The 16,966-nt window shown below is 57.5% G+C and overlaps 1 protein-coding gene across 1 annotated transcript in view; it reads left to right on the top strand.

Moving 5' to 3' along the window:
• TMEM132C (transmembrane protein 132C) overlaps window positions 1–16,966 on the top strand; it is a 192,120-nt gene that overhangs the window by 115,657 nt on the left and 59,497 nt on the right. Inside the window, exon 6 of the mRNA XM_039879486.1 lies at window positions 2,733–2,879. Within this exon, the coding sequence (XP_039735420.1) occupies window positions 2,733–2,879 (147 nt within the window). The remainder of the gene's footprint in view (window positions 1–2,732; window positions 2,880–16,966) is intronic.

Below are 16,966 nucleotides of genomic sequence, written 5' to 3'. Positions count from 1 at the left end.
TGTGTGAGATACATATACATCTTTTCTCTCCTGCACAAATGCCACCCTTTCCATGTCTCCGCCCTTCCGGTGTAATAATCATATTTCGTCTACATTAATATTCAATGTTTAAAATTAATATTCTCCATACTCTCTGGCTGTACGTGCGTGCGCTGATCACAGTACCACTGTGTATTCAGTTATGTTTACTCTTCCTCTTCTGCATAATCATTTCTTATTGTCAGAATTAAAAACTAATTTGGGTTTATTCTTTTTTTTTTTCCATCGTCTGTGTATTTAGCTCTGATTTACTCCCAAACTCTTCGCCGATTATCTAAATTTCCTCTCAAAACATTCATTCACATCAAATGTATCAGGAAGAGTTTGGTGTTCTGAAGACATCGTTGCTAGAAAGTTCTCCGTGCTGGTCCCGTTTCTCCGCCAGCCAGCTCTCCGAGCGGGCACCCCGCGCGCCCTTGTTCTGCACTGACTTTCTGCTTCCTGTACCGCGAGACTCCTCCTGCTCTGATGGAGCACGTCTTCAAGTCGGTCTCTGAGCAGGGTGTAGAGCGTGAATTTTTGGAGCACCTGCGTATCTGGAAGTACTTTCTTTATGATTAGGCTGGATATAGAACACCGGGCTGGTAATCGTGGACCCCCTCGAGTTTGGAAGATGTTTCTCATTGTCCTCCGGCTCTCCGAGTCTGCCGCGACCCCCGATCCTTCGTCTCTACAGCGTTCGCTCTGCGTCCCCAGCGTCCTTGGTGTGGCCGTCCTGTGGTGTAGACCGGCGCTCATTCGGGGAGACTTCGCGAATCCCTGCGTTGCTGCTTCTGATTCCCCCTCGTCTGTTCTGTGTTTTCGTTTCGTCTTTCCGAGGTGCAGATGTTGGGCCTCGAAGTGCCCCTCGCGGTTCACCGTTTCTCTCGTCTTCTTGTCTGTGTTTTTCTTCCTGCTTCTCGGGACAGATTTCCTCGCCGCGTCCATCGACCATCTCGGTGACTTTCCATTTCTGCTTCGGTCTTGTTTGTTCCCATCTCTGTTTTGAGCGTCTTTGTTTCCAGGGGCTTATTTTTTCCCGTCGAGTGTTTTTTTCATCCCTTTCTCTTTCCGTCTCGAGATGGCAGTGTCTCCTCTGATCTCTGTGACTGTGAACGACCGCGCGCATCGTTAATTACGGTCTTTCCTTCACGGGCTCTGTTTCCCGCAGACTTTGTTTCCTGTTTGCCCGTTTCGGTCTCTGTGTCACGTAGAGACTTTTTCTCAGAGCCCCACAATTCTCGTTTACTCGTGTAGAAGGACGAGGGACTAAGAAGCCCTCAGAAGCTCTGAGTCCGTTCGGTGGGACTCGCCGACCGCGAGTTTAACTGAGCGGTAATCCGGCTGGCTGTGTGGGGAGGCCCGGGTGTCGGTACCAAATTCTCCAGAACCCCATATTTTTCCTGCTGGGGTGAAGGTCCAGCCTTGGGGACGAAGTCCTGCAGTCTTAACATTTGGCGTGCACAGGGTCGCGGTCACCCTGTTCTCAGTGTGCTCACCCCAGGGTCAAGCCTCCACGGTCCCCCCAGGTCCCACGTGGAGTTCTGGGCTCTGCCACCCGGCCACTCCCCGCACAGACTTGTCACGGACCCTCCTTCTTTCGGTTGTCACCCGCCCCCAGTCTTAGAGCGTTCCCGCCTCTTCCTGTGACGGGCGGATTCTGCGGCGTGAACTCTGCTGGCTCCGAGCTTTTCCCACTGACGCCTGGCGGCTGGCTTTTGGGTCGGCAGTGAGCGCTTTACTCACCTGTCCGTCGGCGTTCTGCTTTCCAAGAGGTGCGCTCACATCGCCCCAGGTTTAAGTGGGACTTGGGAGGAGAGGACACGGTGACGTCAGTGCTCGATCTGCTGCTATTGTCATCAGTTTATTTTGATGAAACAGAGGCTTAGAGAGGCCGGGAGACGTGGCCCAAACGACAGCCCGAAAACGAGCCTTGTGCGTTTTTTACTATATTTTCTAAGGCCCGGACATAGCGCCCTTCGGCTGAGTGTGTGCCGGCAGGAAGCCCCAAATGTCACATAAGCAGACCGGGGGACCTCCCTGGAGCAATAGAACAATAGCTAACAGTTATTAAGTGCTTGCTGTATACCCGACACTGGGTCTCTACGTGGATCGATGTGTTTCACCGTCACAGTAGCTTTATAATGGGGTTACTATTATCCTGTCTGTTTTCAGAGGGAAAAAGTGGGGCGCAGAGATTGTCGTTCACCTGAAGTCACACAGCAACAAAGCGGGGAGGCCAGGGCGTGAGCCCAGGCCAGGCTTGTGACCCTCGAGGCTGGATAAGTCTGTGTGGCGGGGGCTGCTCCGGGTTCTGCAGAGCATTTAGCTGCGTCCCTGGCCTCTACCCACCAGGCGACAGCGCCCAGTCCCCAGCTGAGACAACCAGAAACATCTCGAGACAGCGCCTCATGTCCCCCGCAGGATACGGTCACCCCGACTGAGACCGAGCGGGCTGGGCAGGCTGCCTTTTCTCCGGACCTTGTGGCCGCGCCATGCCCTGGGCTGGGGACTCTCAGGACGTCCCCTCGCCCTCGGAGCTGGACAGCGGGTCCACGTGCTCGCGTCTGTGAGCAGGTGCCCTCCCTCGCCCGCCCACGGGGCCCCGGCATTGCCGCCGTCTGCTTCACTCTGTCTGGTCGCGGCGTGGCGGGCGCGGGTGGAAAGGCCAGGTCACTCACGCTGCGGCCCCTCTTGCCACCTCCCTCCCGCAGAGCCAAGGTGAAGAAGGGGGTGAACGTCTTGAGCCCCCGGACCAGCCAGCCGCGGCAGTGGGACGTCAAGCAGGAGCTGGGAGACAGCGGGAAGCATGCCACCGCCACCGTGGTGTGCCAGCGCCTGGGGCCCAGCGCACGCAACAGGTAAGTGCCGCCGCCCTGTGCAGAGGCGGGATCCCCGCGACCAGCCTCCGCCCAAGAGGCCCGACTTCGACTCTCGTTCGCCGCGGCCCAGCCCGGCCGTTAAGCCCTCGGCAGCACCGCCTAGCATCTGGGGCCGGGAGGGCAGGGCGCCCACCCTGGAGTCTGTGGTCCCCGCTTCGGAGCACAGGTGAGTTAGCGACATCCTACTCTGCTTTGCTGGGCTTATGCATTCTCCTCCCCGACACTATGTCCCGGGGCCACGTCACCTCCGGTGCCCCGCCTCGGGCTTCTCACAGTGTGTGTCCCTCACAGACGGATCGGGCTTTGTCGTCAGCGGGGAGGGATTTAAAGGCAGCAGGTGACAATCGGTGGCAGTAATGAATAAGGACATGCCGCGTGAGATTCCATGCAGACATCTGGATGATTATTTAAAATATTGCTTTCTGCCCGTAAAAGCAACACGCGTTTGTTTTAGAATATTAGGAAAACACAGTTATATGACACAAAAGAACAAATCAATATACAAATACCCCTGGCACCCGAGGGCCAGCACCGCTAACATGAGATTTCTGTCCTTCCCGCGTTTGATGCTTCTGTGACGTCTGTATACAGGAAATGTAAAGTAGGTTTATTTATTTAGTTTGCACATTTGGTCTTATAATCTACATACAGATCTTTAAGACGCTTTCACTTATAATTCAGTTACGTCGAAAACATCTTCTCTTGACACTAAATGGTTCCCCAAAACTCTTAGCTGCGTAACATTTCATAAACAGATTTAACCATGTCGGCATTTTCGGACACTTAGGTTGTTCCCAAGTTTTGTTCTCGGAGACAGCCCGGCAGCAAGCCACCTGCCACGTAAATCTTTGTCCGCTTCTCTGTGTGCTCAAAGTGGCTTCTGAGAATCAAAAAGTTTCATCGTTTTTTCGGGCTCTCGATACATTCGGTCAGTGCGTTTTCTCGGAGGGATTCGCACGAAAGGAAGAAACGTCCATTGTGGGACACGTCACCTTCAATGAACACAGCCAGTTACCCAGAGCTGTTCTGCACGGGGTCCATTTCGCGGAGAGTCGCCCAGTTCCTTTTCCTGCGACTCGCCCCTCAGCCTTTCACGAGCGAAAGCATCTGGTGGGCCTGCACGGCTCCCCGCTCCGGACGCCAGCCTTCACCGGCCTTGTCCCCGAAGAACCGGTTGGTACCTCCGGGGGTGGGGTTGAGGTGGCTGTGCAAACGTTTCCGCTTGTGGAGGAAGAATGTCCAGAAAGAAATGCTTGCCGGGTCCAAGTTAAACCCCCCGCGTCCGACGCACATGAAGTCTAATTAACCCACCGGATTAGTGTTGATCGTGCAAACAGACGCGAACGTGGTCGTTAACAGACAGTGAATCTATGGATGTGCATAGTCCCTCGTGTCGCAACCGGACGGTGTCCCCGAGGGGGTGAGTCAGCCTGGCTGGTAACTTCTGAACAGTCCCGACGGCAGCCGTGCCTGCTCCGGGCCTCGCAGCACGCGGCTCGGGGCCGCCGCGTGTTCCGAGCGCGTGAACTCCGGGCCCAGGTTCCCGCGGCCGCCTCGCACAGGGTGCGGTGGCTTCAGCCTGGTGTGTCCATCTTTCCGACCGCAGAGCCTTCTGCTTCCGTGAGTTAGAGTCACGGCGTGGGGCTGGCATGCCACACGCTCTCGGCTTTCTTAACGTGGCGTCGTAGGAGGTGACGTCTACCTTTGCGGAAGAGCCGATGGCAGGGCAGGTGTCGGTGCGGGAAGGCGGGTGTCGGGTCTGCTCGGCGGCTCCAACGGCATGTCGCAGACGGGGGCCTTAAATGGCAGGAATCTAGTCTCTCCTCGTTCTGGGGGCCAGAAGCCCAAGACCAAGGTGCTGGCCGGGCCGGGCCGGGCTCCGGGAACACCCCGCTCCGTGGCCTCCTCGCCCTGTCCTCACGGGCCTTACCTCTCTGCGCACTCGGGGGCTGGCGAGGAGGGAGAGAGCGCTCTGGTGTCTCTCCCTGTTCTTACGAGGACGCCAGTCCTGTCCAAGTAGGACAGCCCTGTGATGACGTCATTCAACCCAAACGATCCCCTAAAAGCCTCTCTCCCAGCACGGTCACACCGGGGGGTTGGGCTTTGACTTGCGAATTCTGAGTGGGGGCCGCAATCAGCCCACGCGGCGGGCTCTGCTGTGAGCCCGCGCCAGCATCCATCGGGGCTCCTGGCCCCTCTTGCCCCCTTGTGAAGATTTCTGGAATATCCTGGCAGTTTCATCTTCCTGGGGCGGTCTCTGCAAAGGATGATGGGTGTGAAGCTTGAAAGCCCATGTCCCTCCCCGCACCGGGGCAGATGACTCTGAGTGCAATTGACACCCCAGAGCTCCCGGGGGTCAGAACAGGCTGGGACGGGTCCTCTCTCCCTCTCCCTTCCCAGCGTCTCCTGGCAAAGCCTCCTTCCTCAGTCACCTGCAAAGGAATCCTCGTCTTAGGGTTCGCTTCTAACCGACCCGCCCGAGGTTCTCAGGAGCAGAGGGGCCCCCTGCTCCCTTGTCTGGTGAACTGGCCTCCTGTATGCCCAACCGGGCGGGGAGGCGATTAGCAGGCTGTCAGGGAAGACAGCCGTATCCTCAGCGCTGTGCCCTGGAGCCCGGGCCCCCTGAGAGACCCGCGGGCCGGTGGCTGTAAACCCTCGGGTTCAGCAGCTGGTCCGCACACACATGACGGCGTGCTGCAGTTTACGATGTGAGCAGCCTGAGCCTGTCGGCGATCACGCAGAACCAGCCGGCGACCCACAGATCATATTTCATACTTACAGGGCGCGAGGCCAGACGGAGCAGTTGACACGCCGTCCGACCCCCCTGCATCAGTGTTCTGGGGCCAGTAAACGCAGCCAGTGGCTCTGTGACCACGGGGGAGGGAACGGAGGGACGCACGGCACGCCCGACGCGGACGTGTTGGTGGCTCTGTCGACGTGCGTTCCTCAGGCCTCTCTCCTTCAAAGCTGGGGATCTGGGCTCGTCGGAGCAGCTGGGGCTCCATCGGGCAGGAGTTTCCCAAAGCCATGGGGTGACCGCAGCCCAGAGGGAGGACACTATTGACACCGGGTCCCTCTACAGCCCCGCGTGGCACCTTCGTCTAAGACGTGCTTCTGCCGTAAGCACCCCCTGGTCCCTACTCTCTCGAGTTCGCTCCTCTGAGAGGGATGCCCGAGCTTGGGGGTTTCTTCAAACCGTGGGCATTCTTCTACGATAACGGGGAACCTACACGCGGGCGGGTGACATCCGTGGCTGTGACTGACCCTGGCTCCCCGCTCTGCCACCCGCACGACTCCCCGGCCTGGCACACTCCCCTGTGCTGTTATTTCCAAAACACCTTCACCCACGTCGGCTCACTGTGCGTTTCCGAGATTTCCTTTTGGGCTCTATCATGAAAACATTGCTATTATAGTCTCTTCCAGGAAGCAAGCGTGGTTATCTTAAAAAAACAGAATTTAAACACAGCCGAATGCTGTATTTTTCATGGTGCTTGACCGCGTGCAGAAAATGCGTGAGTTTCACAGTGCCCGGCAGTTTACAACATGCTTCGCGTACCTTATTCCAGGAAAACTTTTGCTGGGTTCTGTCACCTGAGGGTTCACACCACTGGGCAGAAAAAGAAAAAAAAAACGAAGCTCCTCGGAGGGAGGAAGCGTTTAATCGAATATTTGTGCAAATGGTGAAGTTTTCTGTAATAACTTCCATGTCTGTAAGTAAACGGAAAACGCTCGTGTCTGTCGCAGGAATTGGAGGTGGGTGTAAACACTACGGTTTAAACATGCAAAGCCCACTGAAGTCTGGCTGGCTGCGTCACCAGCACGTGGCTCTGTACCTGCGCTTGGGGTGACAAGGGGCGAATAGCAGGTGTCCGAGAGGTGTAAACAGTCCAGGGGCTTTAAACCGACACTTGCTTTTATTTTTTTTTTTTGCTTCTTTATCCTTTTATCAACCTTGTTTTCTGCAAGGCTCGTCTTTCACTTTTATAATCAGAAAAACATATTCAGAAACACGTTTTTCCCCCCGTATTCCACATCTTAGGTAAGTATCACCATAGTTTTGCACGTTCGCATTTGTAGGGGGAGAGGGGGTCAGTCTGTGACGTGTCTCCTTTTGTGACTCAGCTGCGCTGAAATGCTCGTCGGTCCCAAACTTCGTTTTTCAGTCGGCTGCCTAGCTGCGTTCTAAGTGGGAGGACCGTCGTTTAGAGTCCCCTGTTGTAGGGGCGCCTTGATGCTCGCCCCTGACCTTCTCATGTAAATACATCAGCAGTGCACATGGGACTTGCCAAGCGGGCTGTGGATTTGGGAGTCAGCCCGGCCACTTAGAGAGTGGACAGACGCCACCCCACGGACCCGGAGCGTCTGCCCATCCGGCTCCGGAGCCTTCTGCGTGGGAATGCAGGCCCTGCGATGCTCATCCTCTGCCGTTTTCCAGAACGGCCGAGAATCCAGACCGTCATATGCAATCTGCCAGTTTCTAAACATTTACCCGGATTTTCAAAATCGTCGTGCAGACCAAATGGAAGGAATATTGTTCATCTGCAAGGGAGTTGCGGGCAGAGGTGGCCAGTGAGTGCCTGCCACGCCTCCCTCTTCGGCTAAAACCGCACCCACGTCCTTCAGGGGGCTGACTGTGTCTTCAAGGGACACAGCTCACGGCACAGTAGCTGTCCTGGACCTCGGCTCCTTGCCCCCCATGGACAGACGTGGACCTGAGGCCAGCCTCATTTCGCCACATCATCTGCCCTGAACGATCGGGTCCCGCAGACTCGCGTGTCTTCAGTGGATGTCGTGAATACGCTTCTGTCCCCGGCTCAGTCTGTCCCCTGGCTCCCACGCGTGGGGTTCCGGCCAGGTCCCTGCCTGTGGCATGGCGTCTGCTCCCCCCGCCCTCCTTGTCGCCTGGCTACTGGTCGGGTGGTGTGCTAGGCCAGCCGGTGTCCTCCACGGGCCACCAGATGCCACTGCTCTCGTCTTCCCTCCCCGGGACCGGCAGCCGCTGCCACAGCCCCCAAGGCCCTCGGTCACCCAGGCTCGGGGCACGGTGCCCACGGGAGCCAACACTATGTCACCGCTTGGGAACACCGTCACTTCTCCCAGACCCGACACCGTGAACGTCAGTGTGGTCAGGTTTCAGATGATGACGGCGTGTAGGAGAAGTCATGTCTTCCAAAATCGCTCGCAGCGATGTGCTCTCTGTGTCCCCATCCCATGTGACCCCTGGACCTCACAGCTCCCCCATTAAGAGATGAGTCTCTGTCTTCTCCCCTTGGAACTGCACAGACTTTTGTGACTGGCTGATGGATCGTCTGCAGCAGAAGCGACGCCACGTGACTCTGAGAGCGCTGAGCCACGTGCAAGCCAAGCTCACACCCGGGGACTCGGCTCTCACGGGGAAGACCACAAGGAGACCCTGCGATTGGAGAGAACGGTGTCCAGCCAGCTGCCCAGCTAAACCCTTCCAGCATTCTTGAGTAGAGACAGTGAAGTGATCGATGCCACTCAGTTCGAAGGGGGATTTCCCACGCAGCAGCACGTGACCGAACACTGGGGGATTTCCATGGCCCGTGACCGAGCTTTTGGGAATTTCCAGCAGCAACCATTGACGAGCCTGACACTGGGGAATTTCCTGCCTGGCGACACGTGACAGGCTACTAAAATTTTCCCATGGCGGCTGACGTGACCCAGTACTGAGAGTTCCAAGCAGCACATGACCGGAACATGGTTGCCCAGAGGATGTGACTCCCTGGCCTCACGGCCCTGGATACTCGGCTCCTTTAACCTTAACCCAATACTGTCTAAGCTCCTGAGCCCTGTCCTCCTCCTACACAGGAGGTTGACGAGGACTAGGCCAGGTGAGGGGTTCAGGGAAAAATAATCTCTCTATTGACTTCCTAAGGGCCCCCCATTTCCCGGCCACTCAAAATCTAACTGCTAGAAGCATGTCTGGCTCAGTGGCCCACAGTGACCTCTCAGGAAGGCCTTTAAGTGCCAGTAGGGGCTGTCTCCGTCACTTTACCATCCAGACGAGCATATGTAGTTAGTCCAAACTGTGAAAATGTGTATCCAAGGAAGCTTACAGCAGCCATCTCAGCTTCTCTGAAATAGTGTGTGTGTGTGAATAGAGTCCTGGAGCCTCTTCTTTCGGGACATTAATTATGCTCGTGTGTGCAGGCTGTGGGGAGGCTGATGCGGGAGGCCTCAAGGCAGGGACATCATGTCAGAACCGGGAGCCCCGGCGGAAAGGCGTAGGTGCTAGTCCCCCCAGCTGCAGTCTGCCGCTCACGAGTCCTCAGAGGAAACAGCTGCCAGGTTCGAAAAGCTGGGCTGTGCAGGGAACAGACAGCACAGAGATGCTCACGGCTCTGAGTGTCAGTCAGCGTTACTCCGAATCCTCACAGCCCCGCTGAGCCCCGCGTCGTGCCGGCTTTCCCCGCTGTCCAGCTCCCGTGGGGCGAGGCCTCGCTCAACTCTCACCAGAGTCTCAGGAGCTGGTTGGTGCTGGGCTTCGCTCCCAGCCTCGTGGCAATCTGAATTTGTAAGGGTCACCAGAGACAGATGGCAGAGGAACAGCAGTAGCCTGGGGGCACCTGTGGCTTGATTATTCCTTGTTTTGACTATTTATAAGCCAACCCCAGAGGTCTAAGGTGTGTTGTCATTTGTCACTTCACTAAGGCACATTTTCCCTTTCTGCTCGTATTTATTTTGCTCTCGATTTATCATTTTTTGTGGGGGGGGAATAGGAGAGGTGATTCATTCACACAGCTCCAGACTCAGACGTCTACCCCTGCCCTCCGCTCACCCAGCTCCCTTCCCGGGTCCGTCCAACATGGCACTTCATCACGAACCTTTCCAAAGATCCTTGCGTGCACGCACACGGCCACACGCACACACATGCACGCACACACGCACGCACACGCACACGGTTCCTCCCCAACTTTAAACATCGCTTCTTTTTTCTTCACCCAACAGTGTCTCTTGTACCAAAAATTCTTTATTCCCCTTTTTAAAGCATCTGGCACTTAGCATCACCGATCTGAATCAACCCCCTGTCAGCTGGCCGCTTGGTCATCACGTCTTCCACCTGGAAATGCCACGTGGAGTTCCCTTGTCCCAACGCCCTCCTGCACTCCTGTGACTATACCTGTGAAGTACGTTCCGGAAGCGGGCTGCTGAGCACGATGCGCCGTGGTCATAACCGCTAGGAGGCTGGCGTGCGACCAGGCACGAGGCTGCACCGCTGGACACCGCCGGCCCCTCGTCGCTGACCAGCCACTTGATTTCTCGACGCTCGTCTTTTCTCTCCTCACGACCGACGTGGGTCACGAGCACCCCGAGAGGGACAACACGGGACCAGGGATGCAGATGTTGGGGTGCCGCTCCCGCTGCTCCCCAGGAACAAGCAGGAAGCTCTGGAGGGGGCGCTGCGGCCCCGGGTCCCGCCCTGTCCCAGGAGCCGCTCCCCCGGGCGCGTGTGGTCCCATCGTGCGGCTGGCACTGCCCTGAGCACATGCCGTGTGCAGCCCCGTGTCACGTGTCTCTAAATCCTCGCCTCACCTGAGTTCTTGTGTCCCCTGTCCCCGACCCGGCCCTCGTCTCCTCTTCTCAAGACGGCCGAAGTGTTGTCTTTCAAGCGTGATCACGCCGTGGGGCGCCTGCTGGCTCTGCCTTCCAGGGCTCCCCGGCGCGTCCCATGACGTCCCGGCTCTCGGCCGTGACCTCCGAGCCCTGCCCAGCTGCCTGCCCTTGCCCGTCACCGCACTGGGAGTGTGAGCAGCATTTGCCCCGTGGTGAAGTCATCGAACGATGCTTGCTACAGTGCATGGCGTCGTCAGCAGATGAAGCGATGAGTCAGAGCGTCTGCATGTCCTGGGGGCCAGTGACGAGAGCCCAGGCTCCGGGCGGGCCGTGCCGGGGACCATCTGCTCCACGCCGCCTCCCCCGCCCTGCTGTCCCCCCATCTCGTCCTCTCAGCAGCCGTGATGAACGGGAGGGGACATGTCGTTCCCCTGGTAAGGGGGCCATACCAGGCACTGCCATATGCGCAGACATCTTCTTAGGATGTCATTCCAGTTGGCGAGAACGCCACAGCTTTACCCAAGCCGGACACTTGCTAGTCATGAGGAAATAAGCTCTGCTCCATCTTGCCAGGATGCCACACAGGACGCAGAGACCCGCGGGCCACAGAAAGGCTCGGGATGTCCCCCCAGAGCTTGAGGACTAAGGGGCCTTCGGGTGTTGCGTTCCTAGTGCCTGTGACAGTTTCTCGGGGGCTGAAGCCTGACCGGAGGGTCTCAGAGTGAGGACCTGGGTTTCCGTGTTTGCGTTTAGTAACCGAATCAGGTGGCGGGAAGACCAGGGTTAGTCACACAGGTGCGGACACTGGCCCCATGCTATCCGTTGTCCATTTGAAAAGATGGAAAATCAGTAACACACCAAGAAATAGTCCCCTGCAGCAGTGGCAAATGTGATGAGCAAGTGTGTTGTAGTAAACGAGGAGTGTATTTTATTGCTTACAGTATGAGTCGATTGCTTGTGAAAGGGGCCTTGTTGTTCAAGGCCACGTAAATTAAAGAAAACCTTGTTTTCTGCCACAAAGGAGTCTAGGGTGGTCCGGTGCCTCTGCTCGGCACTGTCCCCAGAAGCCCGTGTCCTTCTGCCCCATTGCTCTGGTCCCACGAGGGCCTGCCCTCACTCACGTGACCCAGGATGGCCACAGCGCTCAGAAGCCCCCCCCCCCGGAGGGAGGGTGGTGGACGCCGGCCCTGGGGATGGGCTTTCGTCTGTATCTGGAGAACAGTGAGAAGCCCTTATAGTTTTTGATCAGAACGGTGTCACCGTCCCATCTACGTACACGATATTATCAGTGAATGAGCGGAAAACAGACTGGGGCCGGGGGAATGTTCCAGAAGACACAGCAGCAAGCTCGACAAATGCAGGAGCCCGAAATCGGCACGAGAGGGCTGCCCCACCTACCACCATGTGCTTCCTCCAGCGTCTCCGCAAGGCCAGAGGCCTCGCCGGCTGTCCCCTCGACCCGCTCCACGTGGACCGGCACCACGCCTCCGGGAGTGACCGCCGAGCTCCCCACGCCGGCGGAAGACTCAGGCTTTTGGTTCAGGAGAAAACACAGCCACGCGTCCGAGAGGCATCGGGAAGAAACGCGTGTGGAAATCCAGCAGTCTTGGAGCACGGAGATAATTCCGATAACTCTAGCTCGGTCCCTCACCCCTCCCTTAGCGCTCTTCTCGAAGACGCGGCGACAGGCCGTTCTGCGGGGCGCTGTCCATGCCTTCCCCAGCTAACCCGATAACGTTTGCCTTCACGTCGTGCGCTTCACATTAATTCTTCATAAGCGGCCCTTGTTACTCCTTACTCGTTCCAACTCCGGTGCGGTATTTGCTCCCCAGCGGCATGTAAACTAGGCCAGCTAAACGGCGGAGACACCTCATCCATCATGCCTTTAATTTTCCACCTGGGGAGGAAGCACTGAGGCTTAAGTTAAGGTGACAGCGAGTCACCTTAATACTTCACTGGCTCAGGCTGTCGCCCACAGGTCTGCGCGGAGGCAGACAAAAGCCGGTCACTCTGCAAACCGCAGCGGTCGCCCTGTGCACTAGTTTGGACCAAAGGGGCCGGCCACTGTGACAGAGCCCCTCCCCCCAAATCACCGATTCAGCAAGAAAGAAGTCGAGTCCTCGTGTTGTGTAAACGTTCGAGTTCGTGAGGCAGGTTTACTTTGCAAAGGCGTTGGGCCCAGACTCCTCCCGGATGTCGCTCGGTCACCCCAGGTGTTGCTGTGAGGACACAGGCCGGATGGTTCAACAGTGTCACTTCCAGCCCGTGTGACGAGAGAAGCAGAAACGGGAGCCTGCCTGTGCCGTTTAGAGGCGCGACCCAGAAGCTGCACGTGTCGCTTCCGCTCCCAACCCCTGGGCAGGACGCACACCCGTGGCCACTCCTAGCTGCAAGGGAAGCCGGGAGGTGTCATCTTTTATCCTAATGAGTCGTGGGGCCAAGCTAGAAGGGCACAGCGGAAGAAGGGGACAGCTCGCAGTCCCTGACGGAAGTAGGAATCTGAAGAAACGAGAATGTGACGGTTAAAGGAAAACCAAGATGGACCCAGGACGCCAGGAAGAGGGGTGCTCCGGCGGGGAAGGCCTTCCGGTAACCGGACACGGGAGCCAGAGCCCCGGCGGTCCCTGGAGCTCGGTCTGGCGGGACGTCGCCCGGACAAACGCAGAGGGCAGACCCTTCGAACACACGAGCAGGAGCGGAGGGCGCACGAGGGCTGGCCGTCGAAGGCCACCATCGCCTCAGGCAGGGACTTTTGTTTGCTCCCGGTGACAATGACAGTAATGGTATAAAAGTCAGGTGTCCCCGTTTGCAGAGACGCTGCTGCGTCCCCGGCACCGAGCCCTGTGCCCTCCGGAGCAAGGCTGTGCGTGGCGTGTCTGAATCCTGCAGGAGAATCCCGAATCCTGGACAAATCGTTCTTCAGGCCTCAGCTTTCTTGTCTGTAAAATGGGGACGTCATGGGACTGTGGGGGGACGAAAAGCCATTTAACCGCGAAGGGCTCAGCACTGTGCTTGCCCCTTAGTAAACGCTCGCTAAATACTACCTGCGTCATCATGACTATTGGTAGCCGCCTTGCCCGGGGCAGGCGGGGAGAGACTCCAGGTGTTCCCACACCGGCTCCAGCAGGCCCAAGCCAGCCTCAAATTCAACACAAAGCAGTGCCGTGGATCCAGAGCAGCTTCGAGGCCAGCCCTCCGACCAGCAGTGCCCTGCGCCCACCCCACCGGTGGCGGTCCCTCCATCGCCCCTGTGTACACATCCTGGTCCAGCTCTGCTGACCCCTGATGCTCACGGTACCCCTGAGGTGTGGGCATCGCCGGTCCCGCTCACAGGAGGACCGTGTAAGCGCAGCGGAGTGGCCGGCAGCAGGCCCCGCCCTCGTTTGCTGGGCAGCGCCGAGGACGATGCTCGACTTCTCTGAACCTCAGTTTTCTCATCCGTGAAACTGAGGTTGTTTCTCGCCTGTCAAGGTGGCCGTCAAGAGCAAATGAGTTTGCCGTGCGTCCGGTGCTTGGCCTGTGACGGGAGCTGGCGCCATTAGGAACGCCAGCATTTGTGTTTTGGGTCGACAGTGTCTGACGTGGCCTCCCCCACCCCAAGATTTCCCCTGCTCACGGCCGAGCCCTCTGAAAGGCCGCCCTCTTCGATGTAAGCGAGACGGGGTCTTGCTCATACCCAAAGTCAGAGCAGGCTCGGGCCTGATCGCGTTGCAGGCCCCTTTCTGCAGCAAAAATCAGGTCCGTTCGTGGTGTTCACTCTGCCTCTCTTACGAACACGGATGTTAAGGGCACTAATGAGCTTTTAACGGGGGAAGCGGCAAAGGACTCCCCTACCTCAGCAAGGTGGGCAGGCACCTGTCTCTAAGGAACGTATGGAGAGAGCCGGACAGAGGTTTCCCAGCCGAGCCGTGGACAGCGCAGAAAGGACGGATGGGAGGGAAAAACACAACGCAATTTGCATTTTCCATTTATACCATCGGCTTTTTATTAGCCAGGTGACAGCGAGACACAGCCCGCGCTTGACGCCGTGCGTGGAGAGAGTCGTGAACCCCAGCAGGTAAGTCGGTAAATGGAGACAGTCAGCAAGCATCTGTCGGGGATGATAACATTCAAAGGTTCCGTTTTTTTTACCCTGTGAAAACTTAGTTACGCTGGGCTCGGATTAATTTTTCATCGTCTCCAGTTAAACGAGGACCGTTTACACAGCTGCCGCAAACGGAGCCTCGACTGCATTACGTCTTGTGCCCAAATCGCGCCAAAGACAAAAAAAAAAAAAAAAAAAGTTAGAGATCCGATCAAAGGCCAACTCCAAATGTCTCGAGCCGTTTCCACCCCGCCCCCGCCCCGAAGCCCTGGATTCTTCGCACAGTCCAGTTCGCTGCTCTATTGTCAGCGTGAGGAGGAGAAGGGGCGACGAAAACTAAACTCTGGCCACGTTAGGAAAAAGCATGAAAAAGCCTCAAACCCACAGTGAGTGCGGCTGGGGTTACTTTCCCCCTATAAGGCCGCTTAGTGCCAGAGGGGAGTGGTAAGGGAAAGGAAAGGAAATACAAGGACACACACACACGTTGTATCATGCAATCATCGCCGCACGCGCGCGGACCGCCGCGCTGCGGCCATCGCCCCATCGCGCGCCGCAGCCATCGCGATGCGCGCACGCCCGCCGACATCAACGCCGCGCCGATCGCTCGGTTCGCCGCTTCTGGACCGCCGCGTCATAATCGCCGCACGCCCTTATCGCGTGCCATCGCGTCGCGCGTCGCGCCCGCCGCGCCATCATCCGTGCGCGCGATCTGGATGGCATCGCGCAGCGCGCAATCGCGGCGCGCCCATCGCGCAGCCATCGTTCTTATATCGCGCGGCTCGCCGCAGCCATCGCGGTGCGCTCGCGCATCGCCCGCCGCGCTCATCGCGCCGCGCGTCTTCCACACACACACACCCCTCCACCCACACACTCACACCGCATCCACTCACACACACACACTCACACCCCGTGTCTGAGAGAGCAGGGTCAAAGCCCTCTCTCCTGCAGCCTTTGAAATGATTTGGGATGAAGAAGTGCGCGCCCTCGAATGCACGTGTAGGGAGCGGGGCCATGTGCTCGGCCAATGAAAACAGCCCCTCGGCAGCCATGTCCTCCTTGGCCCTGACCTTGAGTCCTCCTCCCTCCCCCGAGATGGGCGGGCACTCCAGCAGTTGCCGTGGACGATAATGGCCGACGTGTCTGTGGCTGTCTGTCTGCTGGAAGCGCGGCCGAGCGCTTTGCATTCCTCGTCTGTCACTCCTGTCCCCTGCACCGATCCCCGTGTGACGCGCCAGGACGCTGGCACTTGAAAAGACCGAGCAACTCGTCCTCGATTGCTCAGCTAATGGGCTGTCAGTTCCGGAGGCCGGTCGTCTGCCGCCTGGAGCTAAGCTTCCGTTGTCGATGATGATGATGATGATGATGATGATGGTGATGATGATGTTGAAATAGACTGTGGGCAGAGTGGTGTTCGGAACTCTTTAAAGACGCTTTAAGAATTAACCTCTCTTGTGTCTTTCATTTCTCATCATTTTTTATCGAGATATAATTCACATACCATAAAATTTGCCCTTTGAAAAGGTAGAGTCTTTCAGCACATAAGAGACTTATGCAGCCCTCACCACTACCTAATTCATCACCCCAACGGGCAGCCCCCAGCTGCGAGCCGAGCTCATCCTGCTCCCCTCCCACCCCCGCCCCCGACAGTCGCTCGCCGACTTGCCGTGTCTGCGGAGTTGCCTGTTCTGGGAATCCGGTATGAACGGGGTCACTCGGTGCGTGGTCTTTGGTCGACTGGCTTCCTTCTCTCTGCGAGATATTTCTGCAGCTCATCCACGTGGTAGCGTAGTCAGCACCTCGCTCCCCTTACTGCTGAGTCGTGGTCCACTGTGGACGGGCCACGTGGACCTGTGTGCCCCCCGCCAGCTTTATGGAGGTGCAACTGGTATCTATCTAACGCATATGACATGACAGTTTGACACGGGCAGACACTGCGAAATGATGGCCGCAGCCAAATTGTTAATACAGCTACCGCCCCGTTACCTTCTGCGTGTGTGCGACCACGCTACCCAACTGTTACCTTCTGCGTGTGTGTGTGTGGGTGCAACCACGCTCAAGGTCTACTCTTAGCAGATTTCAGGCGTGCGACACGGTCATGAGCTGGGGTCGCCATGCTGCACGCTGGATCCTCAGAACTTTCCCACCCGCCGACCACGAGTCTGTGCCCTTGAACCAGCGTCACCCCACAGCCTCTGTCCCCAACAGCCTGTGGCATTCGCCATCCTACTGTGCTTCTGTAAGGTCAGCTTTTCTTGTTTACTATTTCACAAAGAAGTGGCAGCGGAAGGCGTATCCGTCCATCTCTGTCTGGCTCATTTTGCTCAGTGCGCTGTCCCCAGCCTCATGCCGTGGCAGGCGGCAGGATTCCCTCCCTCTCTGTGGCTGAGGAATGCCCCACCGTGTG

This window comes from Pteropus medius, unplaced genomic scaffold, assembly GCF_902729225.1.
Source record: "Pteropus medius unplaced genomic scaffold, Ma_sr-lr_union100, whole genome shotgun sequence".
In the NCBI taxonomy this organism is placed as follows: domain Eukaryota; kingdom Metazoa; phylum Chordata; class Mammalia; order Chiroptera; family Pteropodidae; genus Pteropus; species Pteropus medius.
This window is presented reverse-complemented; position numbering and strand designations above follow the sequence as displayed.